This window comes from Carettochelys insculpta, chromosome 12, assembly GCF_033958435.1.
Source record: "Carettochelys insculpta isolate YL-2023 chromosome 12, ASM3395843v1, whole genome shotgun sequence".
In the NCBI taxonomy this organism is placed as follows: domain Eukaryota; kingdom Metazoa; phylum Chordata; order Testudines; family Carettochelyidae; genus Carettochelys; species Carettochelys insculpta.
Window position 1 is genome coordinate 45,262,691 of NC_134148.1, and position 21,366 is coordinate 45,284,056.

The 21,366-nt window shown below is 51.5% G+C and overlaps 2 protein-coding genes across 2 annotated transcripts in view; both read right to left on the minus strand.

The window, feature by feature from the left end:
• Window positions 1-1,530: 1,530 nt before the first annotated feature.
• Window positions 1,531-17,943, minus strand: CTSH (cathepsin H). Its single transcript, XM_075007057.1, has 12 exons — window positions 17,777-17,943; window positions 15,566-15,597; window positions 14,838-14,943; window positions 14,341-14,411; window positions 13,701-13,805; window positions 12,983-13,069; window positions 12,115-12,170; window positions 10,483-10,564; window positions 10,321-10,389; window positions 9,271-9,377; window positions 3,374-3,499; window positions 1,531-2,491 (listed from the first exon to the last, which is right to left on the minus strand). Exons 1-12 carry the CDS (start codon window positions 17,859-17,861, stop codon window positions 2,416-2,418), a joined length of 1,002 nt encoding a protein of 333 aa, XP_074863158.1. The 5' UTR covers window positions 17,862-17,943; the 3' UTR covers window positions 1,531-2,415.
• Window positions 17,944-18,714: 771 nt separating this feature from the next.
• Window positions 18,715-21,366, minus strand: part of RASGRF1 (Ras protein specific guanine nucleotide releasing factor 1) — a 111,255-nt gene continuing 108,603 nt past the window's right edge. The window contains exon 27 of the mRNA XM_075006746.1: window positions 18,715-19,850. Coding sequence (XP_074862847.1) covers window positions 19,758-19,850 — 93 coding nt within the window. The 3' untranslated portion in view covers window positions 18,715-19,757. The remainder of the gene's footprint in view (window positions 19,851-21,366) is intronic.

Sequence of the window (21,366 nt, forward strand, 5' to 3'; positions counted from 1 at the left end):
TAAACAAAAGTTATGAAAACACTACGACAGCTGCAGTCCTTTGCCTCACTAGTGTTTTGTTCGCAGTTTCTGAATAACGGACATCATTATGCTGGTAGTTTCCTTTCACTCATTGAAAGCATTCCTTCTGAAAGCATGCTTTATCACGAATAGCTGCACTGGGCCTCTGACAACCACCTGAGAGGAAATCCCTTGGAATTCATTGTGGTGTTCCAGTGAGGCATTCATTCCTAGAGGAGCACTCAGAAAGTTGCTGTTCAGACCTTGTCTTTTAAGGGACTCCAAAGGGGGTTCATGGCTAATATGCTATACAGCCCAATTTTCAGCACCCACCAAATCTCCGTTCCTCTGGGGTGGCTGTAGGCAGTAGTTCAAGCCATTGGATTAAACATTTACCTTTCTTCAGTTTGGCCCAAGATTTTCTCTGCATTTCAGCCATCACCACCAGAGCAGGATCCATAGCGCACACAGCATGTATAGCTTTGCCGTACGCACCCTCAGTCTCTCTGCAATCACTTCCTATGTCTACTGCCTCAGCAGCCCCTGGCTGCCAAGAAAAGCAATTGCCAGGGGTGCTGCTCAGGACCTGCAGATCCAGACTGGGGCATACGTCTTGTGAGGAACTGGAGCATGCTCAGAACAGATAAAATGCAGAGAATTTAGTTGCCAATTCCGCACTCTAATATCTCTACTGAGCATGTGCACACAGACATTCAAAGGCTGATAACTTAAATCCATAGGAATTCTTGTAAGGATGTGGCATAACCCTAGGAGTGCATTTTAATGGACAGTCTCAGTTTGATTTTGACCAGAAATTCATGGACACATCCCTGTGTGCCTTGTAGAATAAGCCACTGTTCCCTTTCCCATTTGCAGCAATAAAATACTTGTTGCCTTTGTAACATACCACTGATGTGTACACCAGATTACTTCTGAATTTTGCAGGCTGAATCTAGAGATACTGTAAGCAAATGTCAGTCCCTTGATTCAACAGGTGACCTTGATCTTGCTAAGTCTGACACCTGTTCTCACCTTTGTGCACAGGTAACAAGAGACAAAGTCTCTGTGCACATGGGTCCATTGGATGGACTGTCTTGCAGGACTTGGGTCCTGCTTTGTAAACACTTTGGGATAGTGACCTTGATTTGGGGGTTATCTACGCAAAGCTTTTGTGCCACTTTAACAGTATTAGTTCCTCAGGTTATTTACAGAAATAAGCCCTTTGGACATAAGTCCCTTTAAACCACTTTAATCATGATCACACTGGAATGAGGATGAATTATATCAGTTTAGAAACTGGAGCTTGTCAAAGCACTACAAAAAACTGGTGAGGTGTTTGTCTAAAGACAAAGGATTCAGTCCTGTCCTTCTTGAACTCAGTGACAAAATCCCAAAGGAAAGAACTTCAAAGGCTCATAGAGCTTCTTTCACAAACACTAAATTAATGGAAGAGGCTAATAGAGCATCTTTCACAACCACTAAATTAATGGAAGAAACATTGAGGAGGCAAAACAAGAGATACCAAAAAAGTAACAAGTTGTTATTTTTATTTGTTTCCATAGCACACAGTAAGGTTTTGGTGGTGTTACTGAAATGTGAAATGACATATAGCTAAAATGCCCTCTGCATATATGACAGGATTCTTCTTAAAACAAAATATACAGAAATACCTTACACTAAAGTTTCTGCTTTTTCCCTAACTGAATAGAAAAATCACTCATTTCTCATAAGTCATTAAAATATTAGCTCTATTTTTGTAAAAATAATCAAACCTTTGATTAATGAAAATAGACATACCTTTCTTATAATGGCATGTTAGCACTTATTTAAAAATAGATTTATTTGTCAAAAGCACGCAGATTCCTAGAAGTGAAATCCGTTGGCATGCAGGACAGCCTCCCCAGGGAAGAGGGAGCCTCCTTGGAGTAATTTAAAACTAGGCTGCCAACTGCCACTTAATAATTTAAAGAAACAACTGCACAGCACCTAAGGGCTTTACAAATATTAGATAACCAACTTTTACCATACCCCAAGAGGTATGTTAAGTAGTATTACACCCATTACAAAATGGAAAACTCAGGCCAGAAGGTTCAGACTCTGGACCATGTCCTAAATGGATGCCTGTGCTGGGATGAGAAGATGTGTTTTTGGCACTCAGCCTTGTCCTTGGAACATGCCACGATGCTGGAGAATTTACAGAGTAACATACATGTATCTGGAGTAGGAGAGGAAGAGGTGACTTAGGCCTGTCTCCTGCACTGAGCTCAGCACAAAGTCTGCCTGCATGGAGCTCACTGCAGGATCAGGGTCTTACTGGGCCTTTGCCATCTCTCATTTTTCCAACTTCCTGAAGTTCAGTGTTTAGGAGACTCCTGCACAAGAAACTGGCTACCTTTACCAGCGGTTCATACCACGTTAGACCTGAGGAATAGGGTAAGATGCACATGCAGCCAGACCGCACATATTCTTGCCACGTTCGATATAGAAGTAGCTAAAAGGAGAAATAACCACAGATTAGCGAGTATTCCCTTTTACTCCCCTCCAGCAGCACACGACACAAGTGACCTGGCGTGAGGTTACCTGCCACTTGTGATTCTAGCCAAGGAAGTGCCAAGTCCTGCAAAATTTGACTTTCACCCTTGGGGTTGTATTGTCTAGCAGTGTGAGTGGGTGGATGCCAGAAGGCAAGGGGAGTCCTCAAGAGATGGCTACACCTCCCCAGAAAGAATTCCTTATGTAGCCAAGTAAGCAGGAAACCATGTATATTGTTGTTACTGCTACTCCCAGCCCGAGGTTCTATTGCTGCCCAGCTCCCCTGCAGTAGGGCTTGTGGCTTCTTCATACCAGCACACCAGTGTGAAGCAGCAACGCAGGGGCTAGGAAGTGTCCTGTGTGAAGCTGTCCCCTGTACAAGAAAGGGTTCCATTTTCTTCACCCTATAAGCTCCCAGCCTGAGCCCTCAGAAAAAGGACTGGCCTGAGTTTGTTATGGCTACACAAGAGCTTCCTTTGTACTGTTTGGATTCTGATCCTACCAGACACACCAGGCAGTTTTAAGCTGTTAACTTGCTCAGCCATTTCACTAGCCTCTTTATAGACAGCTTGGATGCTCACTAGCTGATAAAGTCTCATGTGGAACCTACTGGTGATCTATAGGTACACTGGCATGCAATGTTCTTAATTAGATTCAATTAGGCCATGGCATGTCCAGCTGTGGTGGACGTCCGCCAGGAGTTCCAAGTCCTTACCAGTGCCCTTTCTGTAAAAACTGATGAGCCCGTACTCAGCTGGATCCTCACCCCCACCTCCAGCCAACCCCGCGGCTGGGGCTGCTGAGGTGCCAATATCGGCACTAAAAAAGCACTGGCTCTTACCCATCTATGCCCCAGGATGGGCCCCAAGAGTTTTTGACGATCCAGTAGGGAATTCCATTTTCTTCCCCATAACCCACAGCCAGAACTGCATGATTCACTTTGTCTGGAGTCTTATCGCATTTTGGGCTGCAAACAGAAGGCAAAAATAAAGCACATTATATGAAAACCTATTTTTTAATTAATTTGTCGCTATATCTGATGATATAAAAGGCTATAAAGGTGCTAAACGTTATTCAGTGACAAGAGCAGATTCATATCAACAATAATACTCCCAATATTGAACTCCAATGGAAGAGGTTATCGCATAAATTTTGGTGGTGAAAAATGAAGAGTCTTAGCTGCCACTGTAACAATTTGCTCAGCCTTAAAGTTTCAGGGCCTGATCCTGCAAACACATACACCCAATGTACAGTTATTCCAGGGGATTGAAGCTGTAGGGTTGCTACCTACCTTTGAATCTGCAGGATCTTGGATATCTGTTATGTTAAAGAGAATTAACTACTCTAACTCATTGCTACAAGAATAACGCATGAACTCCCAGCCCTGCACACAGCACACCTTGGCCTTCAGTACCTTTTCATTTAACATCACCAGCTTTTTAAATGAAAATAGACTTGAGACATGCAGCAATTTCAATTGCTTCTTTTTTTCCATTCAGTTCCCCCAAAGTAGCAGATATGGGACAGTCTGTCCCTTCTCCCCACGTGTCAGCCTGGTCTCCGTTGGTCAGATGTTGGCTTAAACTTTGAGGCATGAAGTTTATATCCCTACCAAAAGGCATGTTAGGAGTAATCCTAATTCCAGTAATTATAGGTAACTAGATATTCTAGTTATATCCGGATAGTCTAGTTACTCATATCAGTGTCCAACCCCTTCTCGAATCTTGCTAAATTCTTTCCCTCAACAGCTTCCTGTGGCAACGGGTTCCATTAGCTAATCGTGTGTTGTGGGAGAGTATTTCCTTTGGTCGGTTTTGAGTTTCCAACTTCTCAGGTCCACTGCATGTCCCTGTGTGCCTGTGCTAGGAGGTGCAGGAGTGCCGACCAGCCTTTTCTTGGCGTTCATTCTTTTATAGCTGCTTACCACCTCTCCACCTCCTCGTGAGGGACCACAACCCGCTTCACCTCCCCATCTCCACCTTCTCATTGTGGCCACAGAGAGGAGACGTGAGCCTGTGCAGTGCACTGGTAAGCGCTGGCCCGCACACGGCCAATAGTTTGCTCTCCTCTGTCGCTGGTGCAGCAGCAGCAGCGCTGCCAGACCCTATGGATGCAGAGAGCAAAATGGGTGGCTGCCCTGGGGCCTAGTGATTTAAAATGGCCCAGGACTCCAGGCTCTCACTGCTGCAGCCCCGGCACTCCCAGCTGCTGGCCATGAAGGTCTGGCTGGGCAGGAAGGAGGGGCCTGCCTCCAGCCATGCCCCTTTCACCAGAGGCCCCACCCTTTCCGGGGGCCCAGAGTAGTATCCCGCCACATGAAAGATGCTGGGCCCAGTCCAGGGCAAACTAGTGCGTCCCGGTGTTGGGGTGACCATCCATCCCATATTTGGCAAGACGGTCCTGCATTTGGGACACCAAAAAGATGTCTCTACCTATTTTTTAAAAGGGACGAATTGTCCCATAGTTGGCCTTTTCCGCCGGCAGGTGCGCAGGGGGTGCAGCTGCTGGCTGGAGAGCATGCATGTCACTTCCCTGAGCCTCACGGAAGTGGGGGGAGCATGGGCAGCTGCCATTTCCCAGGGCTCCTGGAGAGTGCTGGTGGCTGCCGCCTCCTTCCCACCTCACCGGGGCTTGTTGGAGCCAGGAAGAGCCACCCCTCCCCCTCATATCTCCGTGCCGTATTTGGCCATGGGGAGAAAGGAGGGGCCTGCCTCCAGTCCCGTATTTGGGACAAGGAGATCTGGTCGCCCTATCCAGCATTTGCTTTCACCCCACAGGTTCAGCTGCCATCACTGTGCTGAGGACTCCCAGGTTTATCAACCTACATTAGACCTGTCTCCCACCCTAGCTAACAGCTGAGCCTGTCTCCCAGTTACCTCCTCATTGCTGTCTGGCCATCAGCTCTCGCCTAGCATGGCTAAAGCAGAGTTCCTAATCTCCACACACCCTGCAAGCTCCCTCCCACAATCTCCTTTCTTGACTTCTGTGGGTAATACCACATACTGCCTGTTCCTCAGATCCCTAACCTCGGCTTCAGCTTTGACTCAGCCCTCTCTCTAGGGCCTCACATCCAGGCATCCTGTGAATGCATCTTGCAGCTTCTTTCTGCGCCACACCCCTAGGATATGGCCTTTCCAATTCAGCCACTTGGCAAAAGCCCCACTCAGATTCTCATCATTTCACCTCTTCATTACTGAAGCACCGTTTTCTCCGGCCTTGACATGTGCCATGGCCCTGCTCACACCCATTCAGACCACTGCTACAAAGATCATCCTTCCTTGTCACCTGGCCACATCACCCGCCTGCATCCCTCCACTGGCTGCCCCGTCTGTACTGTATCACACATGAGCTGCCTGTCTTCACCACCAGGGCCCTTCACGGTCTTCACCTGACCCATCCCCTCTCACTCATGATCAAGCTGTTGGCGTTTCCCTCTGATCAGCCCATGCTGCCAGCCTCCATCATCCACGTGGTCCATTTTCAAATGATCACCTCCAAGCTCTCTCCCATTCTGCCCCATGCAGAGAGATGCTCTCCATAAACACCGCAATAGGAATTACTCTCCCCTGCCACAGCTGGCTTCATGGCCCCTCTGACATCTAATCATCAGCAGCCTCTCAGGCAACTAGTCTTCTCGGCCATGGCGCATACACACTGCTCTCCCAGCCCCTTCCCATTCCCATGCCCAGCCCCTGCCCTTCCTCAGACCCAGCCCCGCACTTCTCTGAAAATCTCCACTTGCAGGAAAAGAGGCAAAGAGCTCAGGTGCCTCAGGATGCAGGTAAGCGACTAATGCCTATTTTCCAAGGGAAGCCAATGGGCACTGGGTGCCAAACCTGCTTAGGTGTCTTGTAAATCACACTAGGTGCCTATCTGCATCCTTAGGGGCCTGGATACATTGAGAAATCTGGCCCACAGAGCTTCCTAAGGAGCTCTGACACTACAGCCCACCATTGACATTTGAAAGCCTTTTAAATAGCCTCCTCTCCCCAGTGATCAGCTCATCCAAGGCCTCTGTATAACATACGTGCTCCTTGGCTCAGGACCAGTTGATGGGGGCTTAGATGGTGATGGGCGGGCTGAAAAGTACCAGCCTAGGTGAACTTATCCAGTTCAACACTGACAGACAAATTACAGACCTTGCTGCAGCGAGTGGGTGCCAAGTATTCTCTTCCAGGCTCAATGGAAGGCACAGTTAAGCCCCTTTGTGTGGTGAGATTGATCAAGAACAGGAAAGGTGACATATTTTGTCTCCTCACTGCTTACCTTTCTCCAGATCATTTATAAATGGGTTGAATAGGGATTGGTCCCAGTACAGACCCTTGGCGGGCACCACTAGTTACCTCTCTGCATTCTGAAAATGGACCCTTTATTCCTACCCTTTGTTTCCTGTCTTTTAACCAGTTCTCAATCCATGAAAGGATCTTCCCTCTGATCCTGTGACAACTTACTTTACCTAAGAGCCTTTGGTGAGAGACCCTGTCAAAGGCTTTCTGGAAATCTAAGTAAACTATATCCCCTGGATCCCCCTTGTTCACATGCTTATTGATGCCCCCTCAAAAAACTCTAGTCCACCTTGATTACTATTTTTGGTTCGCTGTGCCTTAAATATTGAGTCTGTTCTGGTATGGCTATGGTCTGAGGAAGTGGGTCCATCCCACGAAAGCTCACCTAATAAGTTATTTTGTTAGTCTTTAAAGTGCTACTTGACTGCTTTTTTGGTTTGATAGTATATAGATTAGCATGGCTTTCTCTCTGTTACTATTCTAGTAAATTAGTAAGGCACGATTTCCCTTTACAGAAACCATGTTGATTTTTCCCCAACAAATTGTGTTCCTCTATGTGTCTGACAATTTTATTCTTTACTATAGTTTCAGCTAATTTGCCCAGTACTGATGTTAGACTTACTGGTCTGTAATTGCCAGGATTACCTCTAGATACCTTTTTAAAAACATTGGTGTCACATTAGCTATCTTCCAGTCATCAGGTACAGATGCTGACTTAAAATCATATGATACAAACAGCATTGTCCTTGTAAAGCCAGGGCTGTGAACACAATACTTGAGGGGGCCTTTCAAGGGTCTGGGGCAAGTCAGATTGAAAAAAAAAATCTATCAGGGATCATTCTGCTTGGACTGAATTCTGCTTTGAATTGCCTTGGGTCACAAAGACTTACTGAATTGTCAAAACAGACCACCATCTCGAAAAGGTTGGAAACCTCTGCCCTAAGAGATCTCTATCTGATCCATATGCTCCTCTGCATCCATCGACTTTCCCCCAGACATTAGTTTAAAAACTGCTCTACAACCTTTCTAATGGCAAGTGCCAGGAGCTTGGTTCCACTTTGGGTTAGGTAGAGCCCATCCTGCCTGTATAGGCTCCCTCTTCCCCAGTTCCTTATGGCTTTATATAGCCCTGTCCTTCCTGACAGCCTTGCCCCCTAGTTAAGGCTTGACCAAGGCTTTAGATTTCAAACTGGAGACCAAAGCATGAGGCCAACCAATCCAAGGGAACCAATGGGACTTGCAGGCTACATCATGTAAAAGGGGCCAATGCCAAGCTCCTACGGTGGAGCCTTCCCCTGCAGGATTATGAGGTGAAGGTGGTACACGTCAAAGGGAGCACCGAGGGTACAGCCAATGCCTTATCACGTGGGCAACACCCCGAATTTCCCCAGGCCACTGCCTGAGTGACCCCACTCAGTTCGTTCTGGAAGGGAGGAGAGATGTGATGTAGTGGGGGGGATAGGTGCGTGTATGGCTCACAGAGGGTGTGAGGCTCCTGCTGACAGAAACAGAGGCAACCAGGTGACAACTCTGTACTGCAGACAAAGGAGGAGGTGGAGCCTGAAGGGTCTGAACTGGAACTGGGAGTTGGGATTCACTTAGTCTTGGGGGGGGAGGGGGCAAGGCTCCAGCTCGGAGGGGCCCCTCAGGACCTACTCTCCCCAAAATGGATTGGCCTGGCTGTCTCTAATGCTGTACTGGCTCCTCTGTATGATGCTGTGTCCCTGTCAGCTAATAAACATGCTGTACTCCTGCCTGCGGATGGGGTGCAGAGCTTGGGGACCTGAGCCCCATTACAGCTTAAGAAGCTCACAGCTTCCAACTGCCGGCCTCAGCACAGGCTGCTTCACACAAACAGCTCAGCACATGGCTCTCCAAACAGACAAATGCAAGCTCACCGCACAGTGCCTTCAAGGCAACCAGCAAGTAACCCCAGCAAACACACCACAGCCAGCCACTTACCTCAAGGGGCCCCTAATTGTTTCTCCTTCACCTGGAGACCACCCACACGAAACTCCGTTAGCAGCTCCTATTTGCTAAGCTCCCTGAGCTGCAGGTGGCTGGGCCTCCCCTGGATTGGTTCAAGTGTGCACTCTTGTTCAGGGATTGGCTCACACTTGGAGCAGGACAGCGGTATTTCAGATACTTCAGAAATTCTAGGTGTTCTGTGAACAATCGTCAGTGGTTTTTGACTGGCTCTGCTCCTCACTATAAGTTGCAAATACACTGCAGGCTCAGCTGCGTTACTCTGCGCTACAAGATCATCTTCCTGGGAACTTGGAGCTTAACTTCCAGCGTCCCACTTGGTTATCTTGCGTTTTAAACAATGCCAGTCGAGGGCAAAACGATTGTCCTCAGGAACACAGAGAAAGCCGCTGGGGAGCACACATGATTAAAGCAACTCCACTGTGGTGGTTTACCTGCATCATCTCCTGTGGTCAGAAATACTCACTTGGAGTAAACACCTCTTCTGTAGCTCAGGAAGTCATCGGTCACCTCAAATGCGAAGCTAATAGGATTGTGCTTCCCCACCGCTTCCACCATGCCTTGCTCATCATACTGGCAGGAGACAATGGCACATGTTACATATGTCTTGGTCAGCATCACTAGACCACAGACATGGCCACACTGGGCACGTAAATAAACCTTCCTTCCTCTTCAGTGCAAAGGAGGAAATGCACAGGGATGGCATTGTTCACAGCTGGGCTCCCCTGGCAGGGCGAGGCTGTACCTTTCCAACAGGGCCAGCCTGGCTCCCAGGAGTTGGAGACCCTGGTCTGACTCTGTTGCTGGCAGATCCTTCTGTGTTAAGCACGCTCACTTAGGATGCCAGCAGCAAGAGTTGGCCCATGTCTGCAAAGGTTGTAGTGTGCTGTACGACTGCCCTCTAGAGGCAGCAGGAGTCTGCTGCAGGCAGGACAGGTGAGTTGTACAATGGGGAACAAATGGAAACAAGTTGAGCAGAAGGAAGGAAGGAAGTAGCGGATGCAGCCCTTGTCCCTTCTGGATTAGCCTGTCAGGCAGTAAATACTTTCTGGGCCTGTACCTGGAAGCTGTCTACCACACACAGAGCGCTTTTAAAAACAAGGGAAGCCAGGTATTTTCAGTCCAGCAGGCAGAACCATGCACAGAGGTTGGCCTGTTACAAAATGCTAACAACCAGTTCTACACCTAGCTGGGCTGCACAGGCCTTAACCCCTTCCTTGTAAATATCAGTGAGACTGAAGACAGCCTTGTGGAGACGCAGAACTGTCACCACAAACTTTCACAGCCCCACCTCTCAGCAGAAGGCAGCTGACATCAAAGCCTCTGCCTTGCAACTTAGGTGTCAAAACAGTCAACTGAATCGGAGCAGGTCCAAGGGATGGGCTTCACTGGCCATGCACAGAAAGAAGTATTTGCACTTAAAATACTTCAGCTCCCCCGCCTTGTTTGAATGTGCACTGGCCGGGCCCAGGCCCCTGCTGCACTCATGGTTTTTAAATCAGTCTTAGGACCCTACCAGAGTGATATTGACGACATCTTTTACAAAAGCGATGGCTTTTTGGGGCTGGAACTTGCAGGTGCCGTTCTGTGCAAACACAAAGGACTCAAGGTTAGAGCCAGGTTTCCACGCCAACACCCCCAGCCATTCAACGTGCTTCTGCGGCAGCAGACAGAGTACCTGAGCCTGGTAAGGATACGTGTCCTCTCCCTGCAGCCCCTTGTTATATAGGATGTACTCAAAAGCTTGGCTGGGCAGGCCCCTGAAAAACATAATGGCAAATGGGTGAATTAATTAGAGCAACAACATTGTATCCTCTGCAAAACCAGTCCGGGCACATTCTCTCACAGGGTCAGCCATAGAGCACCTGGGCTGTGCTCCAAGCATGGCAGCAGGAGGACACATCCTGCACCACTATCAGCACCAGCCTGGAAGCATCACTCACACTTCCTGTCCTTGCTACTGTTCTGCTCCTGAGGTCTCCTCTCCCAGTTCCCAGGGCCTCCCATGTCAAAGCCCTGATGTCCGAGGAGGGCAGCTTGGATGGGATAAAGGAGCAAGAACCCCTGGCTTAGAATAGCTGCCAGCAGCTGCAGGACCAGCCACTCAGATTTACACCACCTCCCGTTGGGGACCCCAGTGGGGAGGCACCTTAGGAGTGTTTCGGGGGAGATGTGGCTGGGCTGTTCCTGTGCCCTGGCTATACTGCCAAACTGTCCCAAGAGAAGCAAGAGAAAGCAGCCCCTCAGTCTAACCTGGGCTGGGGCAGAAGGGGCCCCGGTAGCTCCCCCACATGGGGGCACCATGCCTGGTCTCCGTGAGACACCAGCTCAGTTCTGGAGCAGGGTGAATTTGGCCCTTGGGCTGAAAGCCCCTTTCAGGTGCCTGTGGCTGACACGCTGTCGGCTCTGACCTCGGTGCTGCATAGGAGAGGATGGGAAGGGAATTGCCAGCCCTGAATGAGGAGCTGCTCACATCCCTCCCCAGGCCTAAGGCGATAAAGCAAATCGGATGGGGCACGAGGGGCTGGGTCTAGGGATGTAAAAGGTTTCTGATCAGCCAGCAAGCATTGGGCTTGTTGAACCACTGACCAGGTAACCAGTTGGACTGCCTGCTGTGTGAGGCTGGACCCTGGGCCTCAGGCTGAGTCACTTCCATGCTGGGCTGATAGGACCCTGGCCCTGGCCACCCCAGAGCGGCTCAGGCCATGACAGAGCAGCCCATGGTGTGCAGGCAGGACTCCAGCCCCAGCCCACCAAGAATTAACCAGTTAAAGGGTTTTATTACAATGGATATTTACATCCTCAGAGGGTTCAGTCCCCACCCACCTCCAGCACTTCTCTGACAACACGTTTACAGGACAAGGACTGGACGTGAGAAGCCAGGTGAAGTGGAGCTGCGAAGACCATGGAGAGGGAGATCCTTGTATAAAGGTGCTCAGGCTGCATTTGCCTGGGGAGGCAGTGGATTTGAAAAGGCCCAATTTCCTTGTAAGCAAAGCCAGCCGGAGTTCCCCAGTGGCACAGCAGAGGGGTTCGTGGGGCCTTTTGGTTCCCACTCAATGCAGAGCTTTGCTGACAAATGCAATCCAGCCACAAAGCAATTGCCAAAACCCCATTTGCTTTCCCTGCAGTTTTGGGCCACAGGGAACTGTTCATACTACAGACAGGGCCAGACAGCGGCTCAGAGGGAGAAACCTGGAGTGCTGGGAGTGGTTGGGGCCGCAGAAAAGAACCCAACCAACCCGCACCTCACCTAATCCAGAAAGGCCTCAACCCTAGACGCCCAGGGGTCCCAGATGATGCTACTCACCCACTGCAGCCATGGTTATTGAAGTCCTGGGCACAGTCAACCAGCTGTTGCTCAGCCTAGAGAAATACACTGACTCAATCTCTTTCTCTCATTGCCATGTTAAATACACAACCCCAGGCAGACAGTAGCACACTTGAGCCTTTTCCTTACTGTGCACCAGCAGGCCCCAGGCTCTGGCAGGCTGGGTGAGAGCCTGGGGCCACCCTGTCCCCTCTCATGTCCCTGACAAGGACCAGCACCAGCCACAAGGAACACCACAGCAGGCAGCATCCCCAGCCCCAGAGCAGAGTGGTTTAGACACCCTCCCATGCTCTTATTATTTATTTCTAATACTTGCCGCCACCCCTCTGGACAGTCTGATCCATACAAACATCTACGCCCCTTTTTGAGCCCTGCTCCACTCTTGACCCCAATAATTAAAAGCCTTTACAAATGTTACAGATAGATCATCTGGTTCTCCTTTCTCCACTGTTCCATTGCTTTCCCCAGGCTCCTTGGGCCCTGTGGGGAAGAAGATTTATGGCTGGCCTGTTTACTAATGAGATCTGCTCAAAGTAGCCAGGGGCTGCAGGCCAGGTCCTGTGACACAAACAGGACTGGCCCAGTCTGTCCCAGCCCGGCAAGGAGGGCTGCGGACACTGCAGTGAGAACAGAAGCACACCTTGAGGCAGACAGGCAGACTTCCGGCTCGGCTGCAAACAACTGCTCCTCGGCTACCTTGCCGCACTCGCGGGGGATTGCTGAGCAGGCTGCCCGTGGTGTGCACTAGAGCACAGGAGCCACGAGGCGCCTGGACCTGGCAGCACACACAAGGGCTCATGGCACTCTGCTGCCCTCGGGCAGCTGTGTACTGCGGAGAGACTCTTACCAATGACAGCAGCTTTCCTGTCGCAATGGCAATCGCAGACTCTAAACACCCTGTGGTAGAAAAGGTCCAGCAGCTGCCACATCCGCCCTGCGTGGAACCAGGAGCAGCAGGTTAACGGTTTCCGGTACTCAGCCAGCTCCTCCCTTCGCACAGGGGAGCAGGAGCCGTGTGAGTTCCCGACAGCACATCCCACCTGGGACGAGGAGCTGGGGCTACCGGCTTACCATGAGCTGGGTGCAGACTTCTGGAAATCTGCATAGGCTGCTCCCGGCACTGGAAGCCATCTCCCCCAGGAGCACTTGGCTGTCCCTGCCCAATGGAGCCTAGGCTGTGCCTTCCCCTGTCCCTCCCAGAGGGAGCAGCCAGCACATGGAGCGGTTTGACGGGCAGGTGTGGGACTCACAGGTGCCTGACTTGCTGTTGGGGAATTTTTCCTATAGGATCATCCAGAGCAGCTGTTCCCCAGCCCAGCCTCTCTGCCTGCCCACACTCCCCCTAGCCCTATGAAAGGACTCTTACAGACCGTCCTCGATGCCCCCTGGGGCACAGAACAGACCTAGGGTACCCACCACACTCCCCATGGGGCTGGGAGATGTCACAGACATGCCCTTGGACTTTCTCCCCAGCCCCTCCCTCTCCCCATTGGTCCAGAAGGACAAAGGCAGCATCATGATGGAGAGCTGTCCTGAGCGTGCGGGAACAGACAGACTTTGCCCACCTGGTTCTTCACTGGGGTCACGTAGTTTCCTTTTTTCCTCCAGTCGATGGAGGAGGGGCACGGCCCAGAGCTGGCCAGGAAATTCCCTTTTGTGGCTGAGCAGTTCTACAAGCAGTGCGAGAGTATTCTGGTGAGCACAGAGCTGCAGCATCTGGGACATCAGCAAGATGGCAGCCTGCAGGACATTACTCTTCCTGGGGCAGAGTGGAAGTAGTAACAGCTATCCATTCATGAGCCCGGGCCCAGGGCTCCATGCTCCAGCCCTTATGGCTGGAGTCACCTCAGCCAGCATTGTCTGCAGAGGGGATTTGAAAAACTTTTGTGTTGGACCTAATCCTGGCCCATGGTGAGCCCCCACAGTGTCCCCCGAAGCCAAAGAAAGTTGTGGGTGCTTGTCAGGGGCTTGAGTCAACCCTCAACGTTAACTGAGTCCCAGGTGCTCAGCACACCTCAGGATCAGTCCCACCGATTTCCCAAGAAAAATACAATTCTGCAAGAGTTAAAAGCCATAACTAGCAAGAGAACAAAATAAAGCCGATGAGTATGAAAGTGCCCCAGGGACCCTAAGTTAGTAACGTGGCCCCAGGAGATGTGTGTCTGGTCTGCTAAAACTCTGCCAAGCCCAAAAAAACCCACTTACCTGAGGTTCACTCCAGAGATATTTTTTTCTAAATTCTGTGAATGTCATGTCTGAAAACTGGTTTAGACCCTCTGAAAAGGACACCAAGTTTTATTAGTGAAAGAGCTCAGCCAAAAGCATCATAAGAACATAAGAATGGCCATACTGGGTCAGACCAAAGGTCCATCAAGCCCAGCATCCCATCTGCCGACGGTGGCCAATGCCAGGTGCCCCAGAGAAGGAGAACAGAAGACAATGATCAGTGATTTATCTCCTGCCATCCATCTCCTGCCCTTGTTATGAAGGCTAGGGCACCATACTTTATCCCTGGCTAATAGCCATTTATGGACCTAACCTGCAAACATTTATCAAGCTCTTTTTTAAACCCTAATAGAGTCCTGGCCTTCACAGCCTCCTCGGGCAAGGAGTTCCACAGGTTGACTGTGCGCTGTGTGAAAGGATCATTCCAGCTAAAGAGAGAGAATTAGGAAATGAAACTGAAAAGCACAAACGCCTACTTTCAAATGGGTGGTTTCCAGCATTGTGCCTGTCGATTTGTCTCTTATTGGTGACAAAGATTTGCAGCCTTTGGTAATACTCCTCCAGACTGTACGTCTTGTTGTACTAAAGATGAGAAAGACACAGAAGAAGTCAGTGGCAGATGCAGAATACAGAACTGAAAAGTCACACACTGCAGACTACACCTGCTCTAAACACACACAGCTGCACAGTTAGGGCATTCCCATCATGCACTGCTCGTGGATACCAGATGGGCTGGGGGAGGGGGGATGGGCAGAATGGGACCATACAAAATCCAGAGGACTGGAACAAAAAGAGATGTGGTTACACTCAATGGAGGAAAAAGAGAGTTTGGGTGCACGCAGAGAGTTTCTTTGAGCTATTTTATGCTGTTTAATGTAACTGCCGCATCTGAAATGCATCGGCAGGAGGCATCTTGCAATCTGAGTTATGCATTAATATTATCACAAGAATTTATTTCTGCAGACTTAGCCTGGGCCAAATCCCCGACAGCTGGTTACTTGCCAGAATGGAAAATCCCGTACGAGGAAGTCCCTTGCAGTACACAATGGTTGAGCAACAGTAATGAAACCAATGTTTTCTCCATTTGCAGAAGTCATCTTAGGGTTATTTCCCTGAATAACTATTCTCAACATCTGCAGAGGGGAGCAACCCCAGGACAGTACAACATTTGCCTTCTGAACCCCTTGAAAAGCAGAAGTTTTACCTGCAACATCCATGACTTAAAGTGAAATTCCTCTGGAAAGAGAAATAAAGAAACAAGCATTGAAGTACCTGAAACTCCTATCTCTAATTCTGGATTTGTACAGCTCTGAGCACAATGTGGCCCTGTTCTCAGCTGGCCTCTTGGAACTACCACAAAAAACATTATAAAGCACAAAAAAAAAAAAGTCCAAACTTTAAATTTTCAATAACCTGCTGTACTCAGGATAACAGCCTCACCAATTTCTAACCAAAACCTTACATGTTAATGGAGCTTAAAGGAAGGGTTTAGACCCATTAGCTAACATCAATTTCTACTTTAATTGCCGAGGGGCTCCTGCTCCCATCTCACCCTCATTTGAGTTTCATCTGATTTTTGTTTCAAAATAAAACATGGTGTTTAAAAAGGCTCACAGGAGTCTAGTGAGAATTTGCACTCTGGATTTAGAGTTTACAGAACCTAATATAGACAGAAAACATGACCCTTCCCCCAGGGCACAGGAACAGTTTGTAACATGAGGGGCTGAGAGCCACTGAACCAATCTGTAAACCTTCGATATAAAGGAATCACTTTTAAGCCAAGCCCTCAGTCCTGCTCCGGTTAGCCCTGTTACTAAACAAGAGCTGCTGAACACAGGTCTGTGAACTCAGGTCTCTGACTCAGTCTCTTTTGTAAAACTGTTCCTAACAGTCACCAAAGTTAAAGCCAGAGAGCGAAGGCCACTGCTCCAACTCAGAGACTTTGCCCAGAGCCTGACTGGGCAGCAATGGACCCATGTGGTAATGTGTGCTGGGAAGGAAACCAAATAGGTGAACACAAAGAGGGAGGGAGCGGATGGGCTAGTTGGGTCTTTGAAAAAGGAGATGCTGCTGCAGGGGATCAAGTCATGGTGGATGAATGGACCAAAAGGGGTGAGCTCCCCATCAGGCTGCCACTCTTCTGGGACCCCAGGAAAAGATCCCACTTGCCCAGTGTCCTGTCTCCAGACAGTAACCAGGACACACTGCTACCTCCCTGACCTCCACTAGCTACCCCAGGATGGGAGACTTAGCTTCTTTTGGGCAGCCTTTGCCTTCCTCCCCTCCCCTCTTCTTTCCCCACCGCTCTCCTGCTCTTGGGATACAAGGGCCGGGCTCAGCTTCACCTCTCTGCCCTAAGTGCCAGTTCTGTCTCTAACACCATCTCTGCTGCCAGCCCCGGGGGTGTCCCCACAGCCCCAGCTGCCCTCAAGGGCAGGGGACAAAGGTGTGTAGCATGACAGCCAGCCGAGCCCTGAACACTTCAAAGCCCAGTGCTGCGTTTCCGCCTGTTCTGGAGCGCTTGGGAAGAGGGAGGCCGGGAACAGGGACTGCCCTGGGACTAGGCAGGCTGGGGCTGCGGACGCAGAGCTGGGGCTGCACAGTGCCTGGGTCCCCAAACAGCTTTCACCCTCTGGGCTCTTCTACTACATGGACAGGACAGGACAGGGCTGACCCCGCACAGAGCCAGGCTGGCAAGTCCAGTGGCATCAGCCGGGGCCTGACCCGTGCAGACGGGCCAGCGCCAGGCCTGGGCAGCAACGCTTAAGCGGCTCCCTCTGCCTGGTGCCCGGACTGGCTGCAGGCGGCACAGGAGTGCAGGGCACACAGGGCTGCCTGTGTCCCAGCTCTGCCAGCGGCTTGTACAGCCCCCCCGCCGCCCGCAGGGACCCCGCCTGGCTCCCCCCCACACCGAGCCCCCCGCCGCCCGCAGGGACCCCACTTCGCTCCCCCCTCGCCCCCCACACCGATCCCCCCGCCGCCCGCAGGGACCCCACTTCGCTCCCCCCTCACCAAGCGCCGCCGCCTGGCCCCCCACACCGATCCCCCCGCCGCCCGCAGGGACCCCGCCTGGCTCCCCCCCACACCGAGCCCCCCGCCGCCCGCAGGGACCCCACTTCGCTCCCCCCTCGCCCCCCACACCGATCCCCCCGCCGCCCGCAGGGACCCCACTTCGCTCCCCCCTCACCAAGCGCCCCCGCCTGGCCCCCCACACCGATCCCCCCGCCGCCCGCAGGGACCCCGCCTGGCTCCCCCCACACCGAGCCCCCCGCCCGCAGGGACGCCGCTTTTGCCCCTCGCTCCCGCCCCCCCTGCTTCGCTGGTCCCGGTCCCGGTCCCGGTCCCGCCCCCGCCCGGAGTCAGGGCCCGCGGCGCACCCCGCCTCGCTCCGCCGCCGCCCGGCCCGCGCCCCCACCTTCCGCGCTGATGGCCGGGGCGCTGCGCACGCAGGGGAGCAGCGCGGCCGCCGCCAGCAGCCCCCAGCCCAGCCCAGCCCGCATGGCTGCGCGGAGTTCCGGCCCGCCAGCCGCGCAGCGCCGCTCGGCTCCGCTCCGTCCCGCTCCGCCGGGCGCTCCGCCGGGCGGGCGGGCCCCGAGCTGGGGGAGGAGCCGGCGGCGAGAGGCACGTGCGAGGCGGGACTGGGACTGGGGACTCCGTCACTGGCCTGGCCTGGGCCTGGACCCGGCCCCGACCCCCGCCGAGCCCCCTTAGCCCCTTTCATAGTCCGGCCCGGGCTCCGCGTGCCTCCGCCAGAGCTGGTCGGAAATGGGGCTCCTGATTCTGGGGCGCAGCAGCCGGGGGCTCTCCAGCTCCCTGGCAGCCCCGTCCCACCCCCACACTCCCATCAGCCGCGTGGGGGTGGGACGGTTTAGATAGTACTTGCTCCTGCCATTGGGGCAGGGGGCTGGACTCGATGGCCTCTCGAGGTCCCTTCCAGTCCTAGTGTTCTATGATTAATAGCCAGCATTCCACTAAAGCTCAGCAGTAAACAGAGTGCCAGTGGAGTTCCTCTTCTCAGAGCCAAGAAAACACTCAGAGTTAGTGCTCCAGAAAAGGATGGGAGCTCCACATGCTTGGCACCTGATAGGACACTGGGACCACGTTTGCCTCAACCCAGCCATCAGACAACTTCATCCCAGAAACTGAGTGACTGATCTGAGACAGGTAAAGGAACTGTCAGCAGAGCAAACATCATACACATAAAAGTAAGGCTGACAAAAATCTGCCAAGTCATTATTCACCCTGAGATAGAATAGATTTATTAGCAAGAGGTAATCAGGAAACATATATTTTTACAAAAATGGAAATATTTTTCCAAACAAGCTGTAAGTTGAAATATTTTAGGGCTTGAAATAGAATTCTCATACCACTAGGTATTGCTTACAGCAAAAGTTTTCCGTTTGTTACAGTGGAGCATGCCTGCCACTTTAAAGTTAAACTGTGTTTATATACTGTACAATGTAAAAAATACATGGTAATATTCACAGAATAAGCACTACATTACTATATTCCTGCTATAAGGTGGTTAGACAGGATTACAGTATATGTAATAAAAACACTTGGTCATTTTTTTCCTAATTCTACAGTGTGTTACTAATAATTGTCACAAGGTATACCGATTTATAGCATATCCACAGAAGCGTGTAATGAGTGTTATGCAGCTAAAATATTAAAAGATATCTTGTCTCTCCCTTACTTGAATGAGCTCTGGGCAGCAACCAACAAGAGTGATAGACTGTGTAATTTACACGTATGTCTCTTTCCCCACAGAAACACAATGCCCCATCTGGCTCAGTCCTGCTTGCTGGTGTTACCAGAACAACCAATGGGATGGTGGAATAGGACCAGGATGCAGGTAAATGGAGGTGTGATGAACTACAGTTTATTTACATCACCTTCTTGACCAAAAAGTGTTGGTTTAAACTGATTATAGTCCAGGCAAATCTCTTTAAATTGTTTGACCCAAAAGTGAGTGTCGTTCAGTTACAATAATCAAGTGACCCCACAGAGTGAATACCGTGGTAGCACGTCCAACACAATACCTGTGTCTTGGGTGGAGGGGAAAGGTGCTTACAGCTCTGCCCGTGGTTTGTGGTGCATTTGCTCTGGTTTTCGCCTGCTACCCTCGCTTTCCCCACAGCAAGAAGAACAAATGACAAAAATAACATTGTTTAAATAAACCAGGACTGCTAGAAACAAAATGCAATATGCGCGACTCCTTAAACAATGCAGGAAGTTCTAGTTGAGTTCTACTGAGTTCTAATAGCAAGAGGAAGTTTTGTTTTCATCCAGAAGCACATACGAGAAGTCAATCTACAGTGCCCAACAGAAACAAACTGATATGTACAATATGGTATAGGGTGTGTACAGCCGAGCTGCAGGCCACGACTCCGCGGTCAGGTAGGCAGCTTGGGTTCTATTCGTAGAGAAGATTCATAAAGACTTTCTTCATCCATTACAAAGGATTGATCCAGCAAATACTGTGTCACCTGGAGAAGAAATTGAACTTGCTGAGTCAAATCATTATTACGGAGGCACGTGAGCCAGCTTCCCACCGAAGCCAATGGCAAAACTCCCTGGAGAGTGGCAAACCCTTCAGGTGCCCCACACAGCACGCAAGCCCTGACTGCGGAGCAGGGGGTGCTACTCCCTGAAGGCAAAGCCAGGTCCCTGGCTGAAGTGCTGGCGGCCCTGGGCTGCTGTTCTGCTTTCTCAGGCTGAAGGAGAGAAGTGAAAAGGGGAACAAGCCTGTGAGGGGCTGAGAGAAGGAGGAAGGAGACAGGTGCAGCAGAGCCTAGAGCCCAGGTCACAAGGCTCTGGAGGGAGCTTTACATGCACACCCATTTAAAGGGCCCGAGGGGCTTGGGGCGGGAGAGGAGAGTGCCTCAGGAATGAGGCAAGGAGAAGAGTCTGCAAGCCACTTTTCTCCGCAGAAGAGATGTGCTCCCTCACAGCATTGCTGGGCCCTGCAGCACAGGAGCAGCATGGAGCAAGGAGAGGCCTGGGGCCCACATGCAGACCGGCGTTTGGGGGTGAAAGCTGCTCAACAAATGCCGAATATCGGCTCCCTCGGGGGAGGGGGCAGCCTGCAGGATCTGCCCCATCCCACCAGGCTCACCTGGGGTGCACTGGTGCCTGCACTCTTGCCCACTGGCCCAGCTAGGTGGCTGTGGCAGGTGAGGGCTCCAGCCTGCACTGCAATGGCCCACTGCCCCACAGCCCTGCAACCAGTACAGGGGCGAGTGCAGCCCTGCAGGGAACCCAGAGGTTGGGGGCATGGGACGGCATCCCATCAAACCGGACCATGTCACCTGCAGGAAGCCAGGTGACTCCCCCCATGCTACAGCCAGCTGGTGGTCTGTGGGGAAGGAAGGGCAGGAATCAGCATGGGGAGCTGGAGCACTGGGCACACCACTGCTCTGGGGTGGGGAGGAGCGAGTTTCCAGAGGCTGCAAGGAGCTGACACCCAGAGAAGGGCAAGCACTTCCCCTCCCCCCAGGAGAGGACAGCGTGATTCTGGCGGCAGCGCTGAGTGATTTCTGCAGCCAAACACACAGGTACGCTGACTGGCGCTGCCGGGTGCCAGCAGGTGAGTCTTGGATCCAGAGACTGTCACAGACCATCCCAAACCAAAGGGAGACAAGAAGGAGCCAGTCATGGCCCTTTATGGACAACAGAGGGACCACCCAAGACCCAGGGCAGGTCCCGGCTGAGCTGCCTAGGCTGAGGAATTCCCTAACTGCAGGCCCAGGGTCCAGCAGACTGGCAGGTGCTAGAGGCAGCCGGCCAGGAGAAGCATTTGTGAGGAGGGACAGAGGGGCAGGGCTTCTTGGACATGCTGCTCACAGGAGTGGCAGACCTGGCCTCTTCAGTGCAAGAGAACTGCCTGCTGCAATTAGTTCTCCTGTGTTCAAGGACAGAGGACTCTGCACTCTCTTTGTAAACAGACAAGGTTACACCAAACCTCCACCTGACTCTAACCTCTCAGAAACAGCCCTGCAGAGT

What these genes read in the sequence shown, in the direction of transcription:
- CTSH (XM_075007057.1), bottom strand. Translation starts at nt 17,861, where the DNA reads ATGCGGGCTGGGCTGGGCTGGGGGCTGCTGGCGGCGGCCGCGCTGCTC. An exon ending in CAGGAAAGCTGCTGTCATTG is followed by an intron (nt 12,171 to 12,982) that starts GTAAGAGTCTCT and finishes GTATTTCTCTAG; the next exon opens with GCTGAGCAACAGCTGGTTGA. An exon ending in CCATCCTGGGGCATAGATGG is followed by an intron (nt 2,492 to 3,373) that starts GTAAGAGCCAGT and finishes TTCTCCTTTTAG; the next exon opens with CTACTTCTATATCGAACGTG.